This window comes from Bubalus bubalis, chromosome 4, assembly GCF_019923935.1.
Source record: "Bubalus bubalis isolate 160015118507 breed Murrah chromosome 4, NDDB_SH_1, whole genome shotgun sequence".
Taxonomy (NCBI): domain Eukaryota; kingdom Metazoa; phylum Chordata; class Mammalia; order Artiodactyla; family Bovidae; genus Bubalus; species Bubalus bubalis.
Genome location: NC_059160.1, coordinates 148,901,010 through 148,919,814, shown reverse-complemented (window position 1 = coordinate 148,919,814; position 18,805 = coordinate 148,901,010). Strand labels below are relative to the sequence as shown.

The window sequence follows — 18,805 nt, the reverse complement described above, 5'->3', positions numbered from 1 at the left end:
TTTGTGTGTGCACATGAAGGCATTTGTAGTCTCTGAATCGCCTCTGAGGCCACGTCAGAGAGGCTGTTGAGAGCAGCGAGGGCGGGAGAAGTGAAGTAGTAGAGCCCCCACCCTCTGTCGAGAACAGGTCAGGTTTGTGATCCTGCTTTTCTGTTTTCCCCTGGGATACCCTAGGGGCCTCCTTAGAAGCCTTGATCTGTTCTTGCTCTGTGAGAAGAAGTGAGATGTCCCTCCATCTTCTCACTCTGCCTTACAGTAATGAATAAAAGTTTCAGCATCTGGAGGTCAACAACCAAGTTGCCTTGAGGGCTCAGGAAGGACACAATGATGATTAACCACGATGCAGGCCTTGTTTCTGGAGTGCAGGCCAGCCTGCACTTCTGCCTTTAAAGTGGATGATTTACTGTCATCCCTGTGTGTACAATCTCACTGCCCTGCCCCACACTGGCACTTGGAACCTGGCTCTTACCCCTGTGCTTCAAGATAGGAAGTGGCCTTACTCCCCAGCGCCTTACTTCCTGTTGCCCTGGGGAGGGGTGGGGCACGATATTCAGTCACCTCACCCCTTTCCTTTGGCCCTCTGCCCTTCTCCCAGGCAATCTATTAATTCTTTTCCTCTCCTATTCCCTTAATCACCCCTACTGGGCAGTCTGGTTCTCAAACCAGCTCCAAGGGCTGTTGGGTAAGGAGAGGAGAGGAGCCCTCCCAGAGGGCTTTGCTCCACCCACCCCCTGGGGGAGGAGGCCTGGGAGGCTGGGACACCTCTCAGCCTCTCAGCTGCCTTCTCCAGGCTGGCGAGTTAGCCTGCTGACAATGGAAGCCCAACTCCCAGTGGGCGTCCTGCTGTAATCAAGACTGAACAGCAGCAGTTGGCTGAGCTCCGCCCTGCCCAGTGAGGGCTGGCCTCTAGACTTGGGGGGTACAGCTGCCCAGGCAGGTCAGGAACCTGCCCAGCCTGTTTCTCTTCCTCCAAGACAGTTATGTGTCCTGTTCCTACCATCCTCTGACAGTGGAGACAGAGAAAGAGATGGTAACTCCCTCTGCCAGCATCCCAAGGAGTCCCTTCATCCCACAAATATTTACTAAGGGTCTGAGGCTGAGTAGAGAGGTGAACAAAGGCAGCCCTGCCCTATTACAATTTACTGGGAAGCCAAATATTAAATAACGAGCACAGTTCTACTTAGGTACCAGGTACTATTCTGAATGCTTTATGTGCTTTTTTAGTCCATTAATACTCAAAACTCTGTGAGGTAGTTAGTTACTATTCTTCCCTATTTTCAGATAAGGTAACTGAAGCACAGATAGACTAATTGACTTACCCAGTGTCACATAGCTGGTCAGTGAGTCGTCCGGAAACCCAAGTCAAGCAGTCTAACCCGAGTTCACACTTAGGACAGCATGCTCTTGTGTGCTGCCTCTCATACCAGTAAACACATCATTATACAATGTGATGAGCCATAAATAAAAACAAAGGGTGCCTGAAGGAAAACGGGATTATTTTCTTCTTGCTTCCACTTGCTCTTCCAGCCCACACTGCACTAAGCCTTTTCTAAGTGGTTCTCACTTCATCCCTTTCTTTGCTGGCCAGAGAGAGAACATTCTCTCATCTCTAAGGCTGGAGTGCAGGAAGGCAGAGTTCCACCTGCATCCTTCGCCCTGGCCTGGTCTCCCTGAACAAACCGTGCCTGAAGGATTTTATCTAATAATGGCCCTGACGCTTACACAAGTCTAGACTGTCAGCTTCCCGAGGGAAGGCTGCTGAGAGCTGGCTCTGCACAGATTGGGGGCGTCTCCCAAGTGTTCAGTGTGACACGGGCGTTTTTGACCTTGGCCCTCGTCGTGTGAGCCGGACTCGGGGCTTAGGACTCTGCCAGAGAACTCGGTGGTCCAGACCCCTAACACGTTCCCAACACATGCATACTTGCACTCACATCCTGAGCACTTGTAGGGTCTGTTCTGGGACAAGCCCACAGGTCAGGAACCTTCTAAACCCCTCCGGGTGGCTGGGGTCTGAGACCCCCACCCCCAACCCCGCTTTTGCTCCCCGGTGCCTCCGCCCAGCCCCAGTGGCTCCCCGGGCGGGGCGGGGCCGGTGGCGGGAGGCCCCTCCCCCGGGGCGGTCCGGGGGCCGGGCAGGGGGCCGGCGGGGCTGGGGGCGGGGCGGGCGGGCGGCGCGGGGGTGTCCCTCCCTCCCTCGCTCTCCCCGGTAAAGTCTCGCGGTGCTGCCGGGCTCAGCCCCGTCTCCTCCTCTTGCTCCCTCGGCCGGGCGGCGGTGACTGTGCACCGACGTCGGCGCGGGCTGCACCGCCGCGTCCGCCCGCCCGCCAGCATGGCCACCACCGCCACCTGCACCCGCTTCACCGACGACTACCAGCTCTTCGAGGAGCTCGGCAAGTACGGCTCGTCCGCCGCCAGCCGGGGCCCCCCACACCCTGCCCCTGCCGCCCGGGCGCTATGCGGCTCCTCGCCCCGCCCCCCGGCCCTGCACCGGCCGCTGCAGCGCCCCCTCGGCCCGCCCCACCCCCAGCCTTTCCCGCCAGCCGCCTCCCGGGGCCCCCTCGCCCCCAGCTCCCTGCCCCGAAGCCCCCTCCGCGCCCTGCAGCAGCTGCCCGGGCTGCTGCACCCCGCGCTGCCGCGGGGACTGCAGCCCCCGGAGCGCTCCTGGGCGCCCTCCAGCCCCGCCCCTTCCGCACCCTTCAGGCGCCCCCCCTAATCCCAACCCCGCCTGTTTGCTGCCCCCTCCCCACTCTGTTCTAGAGCTCACTCAGCACCCTGTCCCATGTCCCACACGCCTGAGACTCAGGACCCTCCCCGGCCCTGCAGCTCCAACCCTGCTGCGGTGCCGGGGTGTGGGGGATGCTTGGTACCCGGCCCCGCCCCCGGCTAGTGCCGCTTCCAGGATCCCAGCCCCGCTGCTGGGCACTGCTGCAGCACCCCCGTCCCCTCCCCCCATCCCTGCAGTGGTCCCGGGAGCCGCGCGCCGCAGCCGCAGCATCCCCCTCCCCTCCGCACTGAGCTGGCCGCTGCACCAGCCCCGGCCCCCCACCCCCACCCGCGGCGCCGAGCCTGGCCACTGCAGCCCCCGCCCAGCCCGCCCCCCTGGATGTTTCCAGAGCTGGAGAGTGCTAGCCCTCATTGAGGGGTGGGGGGCGTGTAGAGGGAAGTATCATGGGGAAGGGGAGTTGTTGATGTCTGAGACCCACAACTGGATCCTCTCTTTCCCTGCTGTCAGTTGAGCAAGGATGCAGTGGGATGAAGCCGGCTGGGGGGATTTGAGCCTCACTTTCCTCCCCATGGTTGAGGGAGACATGTATTAGAAAGACATACCCTCTTTCTAATCTCTCCTTCCCCTACCCCAACTATTCCTGCTGAGAAAAGGGCAGGGTCTTCCTTTCTCCCGTCTTCTTGGCTGGGACTGCAGGGCTGTCCGTGAGATGCAGCAGGTGTGTGTTTTAAGCATCTCCCACCAGCTCTTGACGCACAGCCTGAGGTTAGGGCTGTTGCTTTACCCAGAACAGATGTGAGTGGGCGTGGGAGTAGCGTGGTCCTCCACCCACATCTGTTGAGCGGCCTGCAGAGGCCACATCCTTCTGCCCCAGGTTGGATGGTAATAGTCACTACACTGGTGTGTGTGTGTGTGATTTTGACTAAAGGTCTGGTGATGGGAGCATCACTGTCTTCAGACCTGAAGTGTGTTTGTGTTGCTCTGCTCTGCTCCGTGTCCCAGTTCTTTCCCCCTTCTCCCTCCAGGGGTGCTTTCTCTGTGGTCCGCAGGTGTGTGAAGAAAACGTCCACGCAAGAGTATGCAGCAAAAATCATCAATACCAAGAAGTTATCTGCTCGGGGTGAGTTTTCCCCATCTCAGTCTCTCCCTGGGGTGCCTCCAAGGGCTAGTGTTCTTCTGAAGAAGAACCAGCAGTTGGGGGTTGTGGCTTTAGCTCTTGGAGAAGAGTTGGAATTTCACGGTGGCTGACCTTTGAAGCTAGGCAGAGAATTATACAGGGAACAGATAGAAAAGAATGAAGATGTAAGAGATGTTGATTGCTGCTAGGAGGAGTGGTCCCTGAAGGCTCAAGGGAGTTTGGTTTTTATGGAGGGGGAGGATATTGGGAGTGGTGGGTGGCTAGCTCTTCGTTTGGGGCATTTGGAATCTCTGTGTTTGGGGCAATGGTAGCCACTCCAGGCTTGCACTGGTCTCAGTGCCCCAGTGGTGACTTAAGATGGAAATGCAGTAAGTGAACAGCTCTGACAAACCCAGCCTCCCCCTACCCACCAGGCGGCAGAACAGACTCCCAAGGGAAGGGAATCTGTAAACATCAAGGGAGGCTGCTACTGGCGAGGGCTTCTCGGGAACAAATCCTGCCAGATGAACTTGATTGCTTTTTTGATCAAATTACAAAGTTGGTGGTGCAGCAGCAGATGCAGTCTGTCCTGGGTGGAGGGTGGTGCCTCATGGTCTGGAAATCTCAATGGCCTGGTCTGAATACGAGCAGCTGGGCCTCAGGATCTGAAGACTGTGAAGGCCCAGGCCTGAGAGCCTAACTTGTGAGATGCTCCCAAGTGCCTGGGGCTGGGGAGGGTCAGGCCCTGTGCTTCACACCTTGAACCTTCTCTCCCTGCACCCTGTGCTGGGTGCTTGCCAAAGTCAACCCATCTGATAGGTATAGACCCAGCAACGTGAAGTCCTCTTCATAGCTGTGGCAAGTAGGGAGGTATGTGGATGGGTCAGGTCATCGAGGGCTGCAAAGTGTAGCCCTGGGACAAAGGTTATAAGACTCAGGAAAGAGTTAAGACTGGGCAATAGAATGCCCTGGAGAAGATGTGGGCCATGACTAGTAATGACCTGGGCGTCTCTGGAGTAAGAGATGTAATACATGTCTCTAAGCATTGGAGAAGCTATAAACTGAAGTGGGCTTCTTTTCAGTTATTCTGGGACCTGTTTAGCAGATCTGTGTCTGCCTCCTGGCTGGGAGGACCAGTCTCCATCCCCACAAGCAGGGGTTGACTCGCTGTCTTCCTCCCAGCCCCTGTCTCCTGCTGTTCCTCTACATTGGCTATTAAGTTGACTTATTTGTTTGTTTTCTTTCTCGCTGGGTACCTTGAGTTGGAGGCGATGGTTGCCATAGAGATATGTGGGCAGTCAGATGCCCTCCTCCTTTGGGGAGGGGGGACAGTGCAGTGGGTTGGGCTCTTTGGCAGACATCCTCTGGCCAAGGATGCAGGGTGCAGGCAGGGATGACGGTTTGAGAATGGATACCTCCCCGTGCCCATACAGCATAGCCCGTGCGCATCAGTAACGGGGTTGGTGTCTGATGTCTCCAGTTAATGATGCAATGCTTTGCTTTCCCAGTCTCACCGCTGTCTTCTGACCCAGGGTTGAGGGTGGGAGAGACAGCTGCGAGCTGAACTCTAGGGTGAGGAGAGCTGGTGTGGTGACTTTATGGAATTGCCTGCCTTAGGCTATCTTTTTCTATTCCTTCCCTACCCACCTGAACTTCCCTAACCTGTGCAGTCACGTCCCTTTCCAGGCTTCACCTTCTTTCAACCTTGTCCCATCTTTCCCAGCTGATATCTTTTTTCCCTGCCCAAACTGGATGAGGTTTTATTTCCCTTTGATTTTTTTTCTTCAAGAAGATTCTTGTGTAAGATCATATGCTGCAGGCAGCAACTCCCCCTCTCAAGATGGTTATGCCAAAACTGGGGCTCTGTTGTGTGGCCTGTGTGCCAGGTTAACTTTGGGACAGAGGCCTGGTCCTGGCTGGTAGGTACAGTGCCAGTACTGTTTGGAGATTGAGAGTGGGAGGCTGTTGTCTTGGAGATGGAGGGAGTCGTCCGGGGGTTGCACTGTAGGTGTGGGTGTAGGGGATTTGAGCTCCCGGGGAGGGTTGGGCCAGGGTGCCCACTAGGCTAGTGCCCGTGGGGTTAGTGAGTGAAGGCCGTGGCTTTCCTGCAGCCTCTCAGTTTACGCTGTATATTTTATAAAGGTGCTGGGGCTGGGTTTCACTCATCGCTGTCTGTCTGTCTAGGGCTCCACAGGTGTTGGATTTCTGTGTCTGGGAATGTTGTGGGCCCACCAGGGTCATCCATGAAGGTCTGAAGGGCGTTTGCTGAGTCTCTCTGCCCGTTCCTTTCTTGTTTGTGATTCTCTGTGCTGCAGAGTGAAAGAGAGAGTGTCAGGCTGCTTCTCCTTGCCCTCCGTGGTGAGGTGGCCCAGGAGGCATGGGGAGAGATCCCCTGGCCTTCTGGGGGGTCAGCTCTGGATAAGAACCCTGTTGCTCTGCTGTTTCTTGTCATGGTGGCCTCAGGGGCGCATGACGGTGGCTGTGGGACGTGGTGGCTGTAGAGAGCTGAGGCGGCTGAGTGTCGAGCACTGTCTTCGTCTGCGGGTCTGTCTGCGTAAAGTCACTGAAAGTCACATAATGTCACTCCATTTGCTTTGGAACAGCAATAGGTGTGGAGTTGGGGCTCTTAAGGGAGCCCGTGATTCCAAGCTTAGCTCTCAGCTAGGCTGAAGGAGGCATTTAAAATAGGCTTGGATGCAGAGCTAGTGGGCCAGGTGATGGCAATGATAAGTCGTTATTTTAAGATTTAAGAGCACCCCCTCCCCCAGGAGCCTGAGCCCTTATGTCTTCTTTTATTTTTAAATCTTCAGATTCCCTTCTTATCTTTATTCATATGCATATAGATTTTCACCTCGTGGAACATAACATTTCATATCCCACTCTCTTGCTTATATCCAAACCATTTCTCATATTGCTACAGTTGAAGGGCAAATGGTCCTTTCTTTTTTCTACGTAGTTTAGGATTTATCCTTGGAGCAGTTTACATCATAAGAAATTTCTCTATTTGGACCATTTATCTGAATTCCAGTTGCTTTCACTGGGAAGGGATGCTTAGCCTTACTAAGAGGTGCTATGGGAAGCAATATTATGAAATCTGTTAACAGCACTTGCCTTGTTTGTTTATTTATTTAATCTGTATACCCCACGTGAAGAAATTTCTATTGAAGTTAAATGTAAGCAAAAGCCTTCCCCTTCCCCAGGACCTGGGAGGTAAGGATGGGAATCATATCTGTTTCTTTACATATATGATTGATACATATTGATACAGGGGCCTGATACATATTGATAGAACAAAGTGCCTGACACATACTGTGCCTCCTATACAGGTTGAATGAATGGACTGTGTAACCAGCCAGACTGCCTTTTGGCTTTGGCTCTCAGGAAACTCATAGCCAAGTTGCTGGAACCCTTGTATCCTGATACTGGCTTGGGTTCTCTCTGATCCGTGGACCATGCTGTAGCCTGACACAACTGTAGGAGAGAACAGATGAAGTTAAAGACTTGTGCTTGGGGAATAAGACAAGTGGGAGATATAGGAAGATATTGCAGCATATCATCTTCCTTCCCTGTCATAAACGGCCTTTTAGGGCAATGTCAGGACTTCCTCTAAACAGCAGTTTTCAATTTTAGTGTGCAAGAGGATCACCTTGAAGACCGGTTAAGAATGCAGATTCCTGAGCTCTATTCAGAGATTCTACTTTGGGAGGTCTGGGGTGGAGCCTCAGAATCTACACTTTTAACAAGTGCCTTAGTGGATTTCATGCAGGTGGGCCCTGAGCCACACGTTTAAGAAATGCTGTCTAAAAAGCGACAGCCGTGACAGTTGCTGTTGCCATGCTCTTTGATATTTACCAGACACACCTTGGCCCAGCCTTCTCCAGGTGGTGTCTCTGCTGCTCTGTGACCATCTGTGCACATGGGCTGTTCTGTGATTAGGGGCCTCTTCTGAGCCCCCAGATTGGGGCGTCAGTTCGCGTCCAAGGTTGTGGCAAGCTGAGTGGCTGTAATTGTGGCATGTTGGCCACCAGAAGGGCAAAGGCTGTGCCTTTCTTGGTCCAGCTGGCCCTGGGGACTGAAATAGGATTCCCCCCCGGGTGGTGCCAGCTGAAAGTCTCCACCCCCTTACTTTTGGCCTGAGTAGCCCCCATGACATTTGTGTCCCCTGTGGTATCTCCAAGTGAGACTTTCCTGTTAAGGATGAAGAGAGGGGAGGGTGATGCAGCAGTGAGTGGGGGCAGGAGGAGGAGAGATCTATACGGCACTGGAACACTGGGACTCTGGGACTCGAAGCATTTAAGGAGGTTAGATCCAAAACGGTGCTTTCCTCTTGAGGATAAAACAGACCAATTTCTGTGGACAGAGAAGTGAGCGTCCTGTGTAGAGGTGACTGAGCTCCTCTGACTCTCCCCGCTGGATGAGGAAACAGCTTGGAGGCCCCTTCTTCATGCTAAGGGTCGGTTTCATCATCCAGCCATGCTGTGAGCTGTGTGATTTAGCTCCTACAACACTGGCCTGCCGTCCTGCCCACCTGCCCCTTCCCAGAGTGATTTTGGGTGCCAGCATCATAGAGTGGTGATGCAGGTTGAAAGGGGCCCCATCCTGTAGGAGAAGCCCCTGCTTGCTTCCTGCTGCTTGCTCTGGGCCTTGTCAGGAGCTGTGCTTCAAGCTTCGAGGCTGTGCTGAAACCCTAGAGGTGAGTGGCTGACCCCATTCTCTGCGGAGGCTGGAGGCAGAGAAGGGGTGGAGTGGGTGTGACCAGCTCCTGCCCCATCTCTGAGCGTGCTGCTCTCTGGACAGCCTTGGCAGGCTGACAAGGGCCTGATCCCATGGGTGCCAAAAGGGTGGTGACAGGAAGAGATGGGCACTTTGCACCTTTCGAGTACCTCTCGGCAGAAGCCCTTTGTCTTCTGTCCATGGGCCAGACAGATCTCCCTTACAGCCGGTGGGGAAACCAGAACGCAAAAGACTGGTTTGTTTGTTTTGAGCTGTAGGCATCCCAGTGATATTGCCAGTGCTCAGATCCCAGCATCTTTAAGCAGTGTGGTCATCATTTACCCTTTGACTCTTCCCTTTAAAATACAGATTCTGGATATTTTGTTTCTGTGCTAAATCCTGATAGATCACCTCCACACCTCTCCATCTAGACCCAGAGCTCTCAGCCCAGTGAAGCAGATCCCTCCCTTCCACTGACTAGGTCTCGCTCTCGTCTGAACGTACCTCTGTGGGTAGAGACCGCTCTATGGTAGGGATGTTTCCAGCCACTTCCCCCCCAAACACCACCTCTACTTCCTGGGCCCTATCAGCGGCAGCTTCCCATCTGCTCCCCTCTTCTCTCCTCCCTCTCTTTCCCCTCCCCCAGCTTGCTGCTGCCCTGGGAGGAGCTATTTTTAGGGGCTGCTTCCTGGGATGTTTTACTTGGGGCTGGTTACCATGAAGGAAATGTCACCAAAACAGTGGGCATAGGCTGCAGGCACCCAGAGCCCTGCTGGGGGCACGGAGAGCTCAGTGGCTGACCCTGTTCTGGCCTTCAGAGTGTCCAGAGGCAGAGCCTTGCCTTCTTGGGGCTTGCTAGTGACCCCATGGGGATTTTCTCTGTCCAAGCTGGTTTGGGAAGACTTTCACTATGGGCCTCTTCTTGGAGCCTGTCTCCTTATCCTCCTTAGTTAAAGCTTCTCTTGTCTTAAGATCCCAAGACCAGAGTAAGGCTCAGGTCTTCGTGTCACCCAGTTAAAACTGCTTGATTTAGGGCTGACGAGAAGGAAAGGACACCAGTTCAAAGGACAGAGCCTTGGGGGTTCACATGGGGACTTTTCAGGCCCCACTGGGCTGTTTGCACAGCCCTTAGCTAGTCCCCAGGTATATGGATATGAAGGAATTAGAAGCTGTGGCCCCTGCTCTTATGTGATACACAGACTTTTGCTCTTAACTGGGGACTTTGCACCTTTAGAATGAGATTCAAAGAGGAAGGGCTGGGGCATCACAATGTCAGGGTGAGGTCAATGGGATTGTAGCTTGGGATTCCCAAGGCTAGGGGCTGTTTATAAGCAGCTGGGGAATGTGGATTATGACACCAAATCCCTGTGCTGCCCTTGTTTCTACTCCTCCGAGCGATGCCTCAGAGGGCCAGAAGTGGGAAGCAAGAGGAGATGCCCACACAGAGCATCTGAACTGGGTGGGCTGTGGGAAGCTTTTCCTGATCCACGCTGGGACCACAGGCACAGACCTTCGAAATAACTCCGAAAAGTCGAGGATGTCATTGAGATCAGAACTTGGGGAGGGTCCCCCTAGCCAGAGCAGGGCTCTGTGTCTTTTCCCGCTTATAGTGGGCTGTATGTTTAGATATCAGCAGGATCTTAGTTGAAGTCCATGCTAGCGTTCATGGTTTTAGAGACGTCACTGAATCAGCCGGTGTGTTTCTGCAGGGCTGTGGAGAACCTGGCTGGCTCTCTCTGTGCTCCATCCTGCTGGGGCAGGAGTGTGAGTTTGGAGTAGGCATCATCCCTCGGGGTGCTAGGGGAGAGGTGTTTCGAGGTCTCCTCACTGTCTGCTTCCTCTGCTCTGTATCTGGTCACGCCTTTGCTTCCCTTCTCGTCAAGGGTATTCAGCCTTTGTGGTGCCCTGACCCCAGTCTTAAGCTCTTGTGCAGAAGGCGGGGGAGGCAAGGGATCCCGGTGTCCAGGGCCTGGCCCTCACCTGAGGGTGCTATCAGGAAGGCCTGAAGGGGGATCTTGATAACGGCCGCTTCTGCTTTCTGCTCCTGTTACCACCTAGCTCTTGAGGGGGAAATCCTTGCAGAGGGCTGTGGTTGGAGCTGGGCTGAAGGCCGGCAGGGGTGGGTCTCTCCATGGCAGTAGCACACAGGCAGGCAGGAAGTGGCCCTGTGCAAAAGCGGGAAGTGGCTGTTGTCAAACAGGAAGGGGGGGCTGGGCTGTGTGAAGGGGTGGGGACGAGCCCAGTCGAAAGGTGGGTGGGAAGAGGGTCAGCCTTGAAGAAGGTCTGGGCTGTTCTCTAGGAACAGAGCTCAGTGGTCACTGGAAGGAGGGGTGTCTCAAGGGAGAAGGCCGCCTTTGTGACGGGAGCACTAGCTGATGTGTTAGCACCTTGGGATGTCAAGCCAGGGCCTGGACCTACCACTGTGGACCAGGCCAGGTCAGTGGCCTTAGCCCTTCGGGACTTGGGTATTCTGAGTTTCGGACTTCCCTGGTAGCTCAGTTGATTAAGAATCCGCCTACAATGTGGGAGACCTCGGTTTGATCCCTGGGTTGGGAAGATCCCCTGGAGGAGGGCATGGCAGCCCACTCCAGTATTCTTGCCTGGAGAATCCCTGTGGACAGAGAAGCCTGGTGTCCATGGGGTCACAAAGAGTCAGACATGACTGAGTGACTAAGCACAGCACAGCATGCTGAGTTTATAGGACAAACCCTGCAGCTGGAGAAGATGCTCTGCAAACCTGACTTGTTCCTGAAACACTGCTGCTGCTTGTACGGAGCCCTGTGCTTCTTCCCAGACACACGGTGGAGAACAGGACAGGAAGTGAGGGGGAAAGGGACGGGAGACAGCAGCTGCAGAGGTTGGGGTGCTGGCCGCCTGAGCGAGGATCCTCCTGAGGAGCAGGGAGAGCGTGGTAGGCAGAAACCACATGGCTCATTGAGCAGAGTTTCAGGATGGCAGGGCGCCACAGCCCGTAAGGCTGGGGCCGAGGACGACCAGGGCTCCCACAGACAGTGGCTTTAACTGGGCTGTCCTCTCTTGGAGGTTACCCTGCTGGTAGCCTTCCCCTGCAGGCTGCAGACACCAGTGGGCCCCACCCAAATGGGAGGCCTGTGATGGGGCCAGGTCGAGGGCTTGGTTAGTGTTCCAAGACCCCGTGACTGCCCAGGCTGATGGAGAGTGGGTCCAACTCTCTCGTGTCTCTGGTGATGGCCGTGGGCACAAGCCCAGCCTGGGAGACCTCGTCTGTCTTACTGCTGGAGCCTTGCAAAGGAGGCTCTCCCTGAGTGCCAGGCACTCTGCGGAGCATTTACCCAAAAACGTCATTTAAGCCACAGATACCCCTGCCTTCAATTTAGAAGTGAGGAAATTTTTTCCCAAGCTATGTACCTGGCTCGCTCTGTCACCTCCGTTCCATCACATGTCACTCTGTGCCGAGGCTGTCCTTGACCATGCAGTTTAAGTGTGCACTCTCCCACTGCCCTGCTTTATTTTTCTTTATTGCACTTGCCGTGACATCTAACATGCCATCCAATTCTTACGGTCTGTCCCCTGACCAAGCTCCACTAGCATATCAGCTTGCTGAGGGTGGGGACTGTTGTCTGTTCTGTTCACTGCTGCATCTCCAGCATCTGAAACAGCACCTGTCGCATAGTAGGCCTCAGTAAGTATTTTCTGAATGAATAAATGAGTCTCAGATGGGTTTAGGACTCACAGCTCTAGGACTCCATCTGGGGCTGTCTGACTCAAAACCAGTGGGTTAATGGCCAGACTCCATGACTGAGGGTCAGACCAAGGACCACGGCACAGCCTGGGGTTCAAAGAAGACTTGTGCAGAATGTGGTACTCAGCTCCGTGGAGTTAGGGTCAAACTGCGTGACTGTCTAGGACCCTCTGGACCCTGGGCAGCTCCTTCGAGGAGCTGGGCGTGTGACTGTCTCTTCTCTTCCCACTCTGAGTCACTGATAAAGCCAGAGCTCCCTTATTTTTAGTGCCGTTGCTGCTGTGGAACTGTAACCATTAGCCAGTAAGAGACTTAAGGGAGGAGATAAACATTAATCTTCTGGGCCTTCCCCTCAGCTGCCACCTCCGCATCGCAAGATACTGCTCTCCTGCACCTGCCCGGGCAGCCCAGCCCGAGTTGCGGGTTGGAGGGTGTGAGGTGAGTGGTGAGAGAGAGGGCTGGGGGGTCTTCAGCTTTAGTGGCTTGCTTGGTACCACCATCCCACGACCAGGGCTGGGGAGGAAGGTGGGGTCACCCTGACGTCCCCCAGTCAGGGCTGGAAGAAGCAAGCCCCCTGTCACCAGGCAAGGCTAGTGCCGCTTCCTCAACTGCACTGCCTTCTGGAGGTCCCAGCCCTGAGGGATCGCAGGCAGTGTGGGATTACCTGGGGCTTTCTTGGCTGCATCCTGGTCAGTCACCATACCGAACTCAAGGGTGGGACAGAAGGCCTGACCCAGATCTATGGGCAGCTGGGATAGATTAGCTGGGCAGCAGGAACTAATCTCTGCCTGCCCCTACCTCCTTCTTCCACAGAGCAGAGCCATCCCTAGAGGGAACGTTTAGGATAGAGCTGAGGGCGCTTGGTGAGACAGTAAATATGAGTTCCTTCTCGTCTGTAATCCGTACGTTATCTCAGGCAGGCCTGGGTTTGAATTCACACTTCTCTCCCATTCCTGCTGTAGGACCTTGGGTGAATTATTTAACTTCTCTGGGCCTGTTTTATCATCTGTGAAATGCGGACAGTCAGTGTACCTGCCTGGTAGGATGGTTGTGAGGGTCATGGGAGGCTTTACAGAGGCTCTTTGCTGTTTAGGTAGAGGTGGGGTGGGCACAAGCCGCTACCAAGGGATGCAGGACTCGCTTGGCAGGTATGGAAGGGACGGTACCTGCCTAGACCTGTAGGAGTTGGGGTGAACTGGACTGTGCCCCTAAAGCCTGGAGTCTTGACTTGATGCTCTCATTTTTCCTGATCCTATCATCATAGCACAGCGATGGAGAAAGAGGGCTCTAGGCTCAGACCACCTTCCTCTGGTGCCTGTTTGTGTGACCTTGGGCAGGTTACTTGAAACTTTTAAGTCTCAGTTTCCTCCTTTGCAACGTAACTGAGCTAATCAGATCCTCTGTTTCACTGGGTTTCTGCAAGGATGAAATAAGATTGTCTGTGCCTCTGCCCAGCGTGTAGTAAATACTTAATAAAGAATAGTTTTTACTAGTACTGTCAATGTTATTGATAAACCATTATTAAGCCTCTGATGTGGAAGGAACTCTAGGAAGCATCACACAGGGAGGTGCCACTCTGAAGAGCTTGTGACCGAAAGATACGTGATTTAAATGTGTGATGTGAGAATTATAAGAGGTGCTGTGGGAGACAGAGCTGGGTCATGAGGAGAGAAGTCACAGTCTACTGGGAGGAACAGGGAAGACTTTGTGAAGGAGGCGGTTTTGGTGGAGTTCAGCAAGTAGAGATGGGGGGTAGAGTGGCTGGGGCTTCTAGGCTACCTTGTTTTAAGCAGTAGCAGCCTCTCTTTCTGTGCCTGGAGCTCTGCCTTCCTCTGGAAGGAATCAACTACCACATCTTGCTTAGATTTGTGGGCTCTTGGATTCTGGTCATTTCACCAAAGCAGCATGACCCCAGAACATGCATGGCAATAGGCCAGAGCTCCCAGCAGTGGGCAGCCAAGCGGGTCCTGGGAAGAAGCAGGATTTCTGCAAAATGGGCATCGTAATACTACCAACCTCCAAGAGTTGTTTTGAGACTAAATTAAAAGATGTATCTGCCTGGTGTAGAAGTAAGCACTCAATAAACATTAGCTATTTTTTTTTTTTTTTTTTTTTCAAATTATCGGTCTCTGTTGTCAGCATGGTTATGTTTCAGGATTGCCATGAAGACTGCATTAGAGAATATATGCAAAACTCCTAGCACAATATATGTTCATGTAGTAGGTGTTCAATAAAACTTAGCCATTATTATTAGTATTTTCAACAAGGAAGAAATTCTGGACACCCTGGCCCGGTAAAATCCCTGCTGTGGTGGAAAGAGCACCAGAGTTTTAAGACTTGGATTCAAATCCTGGCTCTGCCACTCACTAGCTTGGGAAGCTTTCCTAAGACACTGCTTCATGACAAAAGGTTGTCATTAATACCTGTCTCCAGAATTGCTGTGACCTGCTATGTTAATTCAGCAAATTGTTTAAAAAAAAAAAAAGAAGAGGGCCATAGTAGGTGCCTAAGAATTGAAGGCATATGAATAGCCAAGTGGCCGCAAATAGAATGGATGTCTGATAGCTTTCGTTTTCTCTCTTCCACTTTTAGATCACCAGAAACTAGAACGTGAGGCCCGGATATGCCGACTTTTGAAACATCCAAACATCGGTAAGTGCCCTTATATAGAGCATGTCTTGGGCATTTTGTAGAAGGTGGCGAGAACAGAGATCCACTGTTTTTGTGTGGGGAACCACTTCTGTCCCTGGGCGTCTGCCTGGTGCCTTTTTTTACCCAGGCAGAATCGCAGCTTGGAATTCTGGGGTGTTCTAGTTTAGAGACCTGAGCATCTCCCTTCCTGTGGTGCCATCTCAGCGCTGGGAGTGAGGCATCGGAATATGTTTCAGGCTCCCTTTCTTCCCCTCTCCTTCCGTCTCTGGGCTGAGGGCCGGGTCTTCGGCGTGTGAGGCTCCGGGCGAGTGGCCTGCCAGCGCCCCTCACCAGGGGCCTTCCGCGGCCGTCAGCAAAGGGTCTGCACTTTGTTTCTGGACTTGAAAGAGTTTTGTTCCTTGCTGCGGTGTCCTGTGCACTCTGGGGGTTTCCATGGCGCTCCCATTCGTATTCCCCGGAGCCAGGAAAGTAAGCTGCCCACCCGCCTGGCTTCCCTGAAGCAGGGGTGGCAGGAGCCACTCAGCTGGAGAAGGAGAAAAAATTAAGAGGATTTCTCCCTGCTCCCACCCTGACTCGGGGGACAAGAGCACATTGTTGGTTGTTCTAAAGCCTGAGGAGGTTTGCCTGCCACAACCCACTCTGGCTCAGTTTTACATTGTTCAGCTGAAGTAGTCTTTGCCAAAAGCGTTGGCCCCGATTTGGTGCTTCTCTCGGAGGGGACAGAAACTGGGCTGGCTTCAGCGTCTGAGCAGAAACCCCAGGCTTGACTTGAGGTGGAAAAGCAGGGAACATCTCCTAGGTTTTCCCTGAAAGCTCCAATTATCACAAAGGACAGTGAGTTTCTATGCTCGTCAGTTCAGTTCAGTTCAGTTACTCAGTCGTGTCCGACTCTTTGCGACCCCATGAATCACAGCACGCCAGGCCTCCCTGTCCGTCACCATCTCCCGCAGGCATGGCCTAAATATTAGGGGTGCTCCAGAGGCTGCCCACTCTGCTGGGTTGGTAGCCAGCACTGTGAGGTGACTTGCTGAAGTTCAGTGCTCCCTCCTGAGCTACTCAGCCTCCAGCTTCAAAGGCCTAGGACTGGGATTTTCACCATGAGCTCTGACACGGGAGAGTGGGGTCATACTCCAGCCCAAGGGGAAGGGAGCGTTGAGGTAACCAGAACTGAAGCCATGCACAGCTTTATAGATGGCAATCAGCAGCTTGGCTTACACGCGACACAGATTGGCGTAGCTGGTACTCAGTTCTGCCTGGTGCCGTCTTGCACGAAGCCAGCCCCTCTCAGCCCACGAGTCCTGGGCTGGAAACCTCTGAGCTCTCTGAAGTTCAACCCTCACCTGAAAACACCACGGTGGGGACCAAATTGTCGCCTTGGGTAGGAGAGAAACGACGAGAGGAACAGCTAAAACAGCAGTCACCAACTCAGGCATGTTTTGTTTGGCTGGCTTAGTGGTTTAAAAATATTTTTATTATTTGCCAGTATTTTAAAATGAGATTTCACATTAAAAAAAAAAAAATTCTATTTCCCAATCTTTCAAATCAGAAGATTTGGCTCTGCTGAGCCCACATCCATGCATGGCCAGAATCAGCTGGACCTGGGCAGTGACTGCCCACTTAGCCTGCTGGACACTGTCTATGCTGTTAACTTTCTACCGCTTACCTGGTCCCTTTGGGCTTTACGAGCTTGTCACTCTGAGCTAGCAGTGGCAGAACAGGAGAAAAAAAGCTGGTGGGTGACTAAAGCCATCCGCAAGCACAGAAGCGTTTTGGTGTTCCAGTCCCAGGTCTCAGGGTCTGAGGACAACTTCCTTTCCTTACACCCCAAGTGACCAACTCATAGAGCAACGATGAATTGCCCACCTGGAGGGAGGGGAGAACAAAGGGTGGGGTCCACGGTGCAGGAGGTGGAACCATGTCCTTATTACCTGCAACATGGGTGTGGTTGACCACAGAAGGGTCAGGGTGGGACAAAGACAATTGAGAACCAACCAGGAAGTACAGAACTGGAATTCTAGCTGGAAAATACTCCAGCCTTCTTTTACTGTGCTTTTGAAAATTAGATATATACTTTTGAACCTTTTAGACTTGGTTTGGTAGCCCCTTCTTCTTTAACCACCAGTCCCCAGCGCAGAATCAAGGCAGATGGAGGGACTGTCTCCCCCAGCCATCTGCTCTGCTAGGGAGACAGCAAAACCCAGGGAAGGCCAGGCAAGGCTGTCTCCCTTTGTCAGTGTCTCATTGCCTAGAACTGTGCTTTCATTTCATGATTGTTCCCAGATCCTGGGGGCCCTGGTCTGAGGCCCTATTTGGGGTCAAGGGAAGGGAGAAGGAAGGGTGAGTAGTCAGGACTATGTCCTGGGAGAATGATCTGGCCAGGCTGTCCGTCCTCCAGTGGGAACTGGGACTCCTAGAGATGAGGGGGAGCTGTGGGTCCAGGAGATGGGGGTTGCCATGGATCTTGACCTGGCTTGTGGCAGAAGAGGAGCCTGTTTTGTCTGCTTAATTCGCTATCCCTCTTCTCTCTCCACTGCTCCATCCTTCAGAGCGGTGGCCCTTTTGGCTTTAGCTTCTAATTCCATCCCACAGGGATGCTAGTGGACCAGCCCAAGAGTGGTGCAGAGGTGAGGAAGCAGAGAGCACGTGGTCCACCCCTGATCGTTGTCAGACTCACCAGCACTTGCATTCAGAAGGGTATTTGGTACAAGGAGCCAGGCACCCCCAGTTTTTTCTTTTAATAGATATTCTACCTCGGGAGTTGACAGTCTGTTGGAAGAGTGGCCCCTGATGTAAAGCATGGTCTCTGGGTGATAATGCTGTGTCAGTGTAGGTTCGTCAGTTGTGATGAGCTTGCTTCTTTTGTGGAGATGGTGATAGTGGGAGAGGCTGTGCGTGCGTGGGGACAGCGGGTAGGTGGGAGCTCTCTGTGCTTCCCGCTCAGTTTTGCTATGAACCCAAAATTGTTTTAAAAGATAAAGTCTTTTTTTAAAAAAAAGCCTGTTGGTTTTGAAGCATACTGCAGAACCTAAAAGAGCCCTGGGAGAGTGGCCAGAGGTGCAGAGTTGAGAGGAAGAAACGGCAGTAGCTGACCGTCTGGAGTCTGAATGAAGTGTCTTCTACCTGTGATCTGCTTGCTCCCTGCTCTGAATTCCTCTAATGAATAGACTCTGTCTTCCTTCGTGCTGAGCTGCCCCAGCAGTTTCGATCACAGCCTAGCATTGTGGTTTAGAGCAGTACTTCTCAAACTTTCATGTGCTTGTGAATCACCTAGGGATCGTGTTAAAATTCAGATTCTGATTCAGTAGGTCTGGGGTGGACTTGAGCTGCCCCACGTCTCCAGGTGAAGCTCCTGCTGCTGGTTCAGCATGTGGAGAAGCAAAGGTCTGTGGCCTTGGTATCCAGTCCTCTGGGTCTGAATCTGGGATTTGCTGGGCAGCTGTGACCCCTGGCACATGATTTTACTTACCCGTGCCTCCGTTTTGTCATCTGTGCCTCCTAATGGAGTTGTTCTGAGAAGGTTGAGCAAGTGAACGAGTCCTAGGAAATAAATGGAGGTGATGAAACTGGAGATTCCAGCTCCCAGAAGTAGTCCCTCCAGCCCCAACTCAGTTCACACATGTTATTCAAGCCTGGCTGCCTTTTACGTTGGGCCCAGGCCACACACAGCTAATAAATAGTAAGTGTAGCAATAACAGTTGCAAAGAAAGAGATGGAAACGTTGGAGCATAGGCGAGCAGCTCCCAGATCGTGCCCACCTGCTCCTTCCTGGAGGGCAGCCTTCACTCCCGCCAGCCCCTTGGATGACACGACCTCCTCCCCAGCCCTGTATTTCCATGGGCATGAACAGTGATACTTTGTCAGTGCTTTTTTGACCAAA

The 18,805-nt window shown here is 53.2% G+C and overlaps 1 protein-coding gene across 27 annotated transcripts in view; it reads left to right on the top strand.

Moving 5' to 3' along the window:
- Positions 1 to 2,192: 2,192 nt before the first annotated feature.
- Positions 2,193 to 18,805, top strand: part of CAMK2G (calcium/calmodulin dependent protein kinase II gamma) — a 55,419-nt gene continuing 38,806 nt past the window's right edge. For 5 of the 27 annotated variants that reach the window (XM_025284774.3, XM_025284770.3, XM_025284772.3 and 2 more), the window contains exons 1-3: positions 2,196 to 2,394; positions 3,751 to 3,845; positions 14,869 to 14,928. In XM_025284774.3, coding sequence (XP_025140559.1) covers positions 2,330 to 2,394; positions 3,751 to 3,845; positions 14,869 to 14,928 — 220 coding nt within the window. In that variant the 5' untranslated portion in view covers positions 2,196 to 2,329. Of the gene's footprint in view, positions 2,395 to 3,750; positions 3,846 to 8,396; positions 8,536 to 14,868; positions 14,929 to 18,805 lie in introns of those variants that run through there. The other 22 variants (XM_025284778.3, XM_025284773.3, XM_044942276.2 and 19 more) reach the window with 12 other exon arrangements.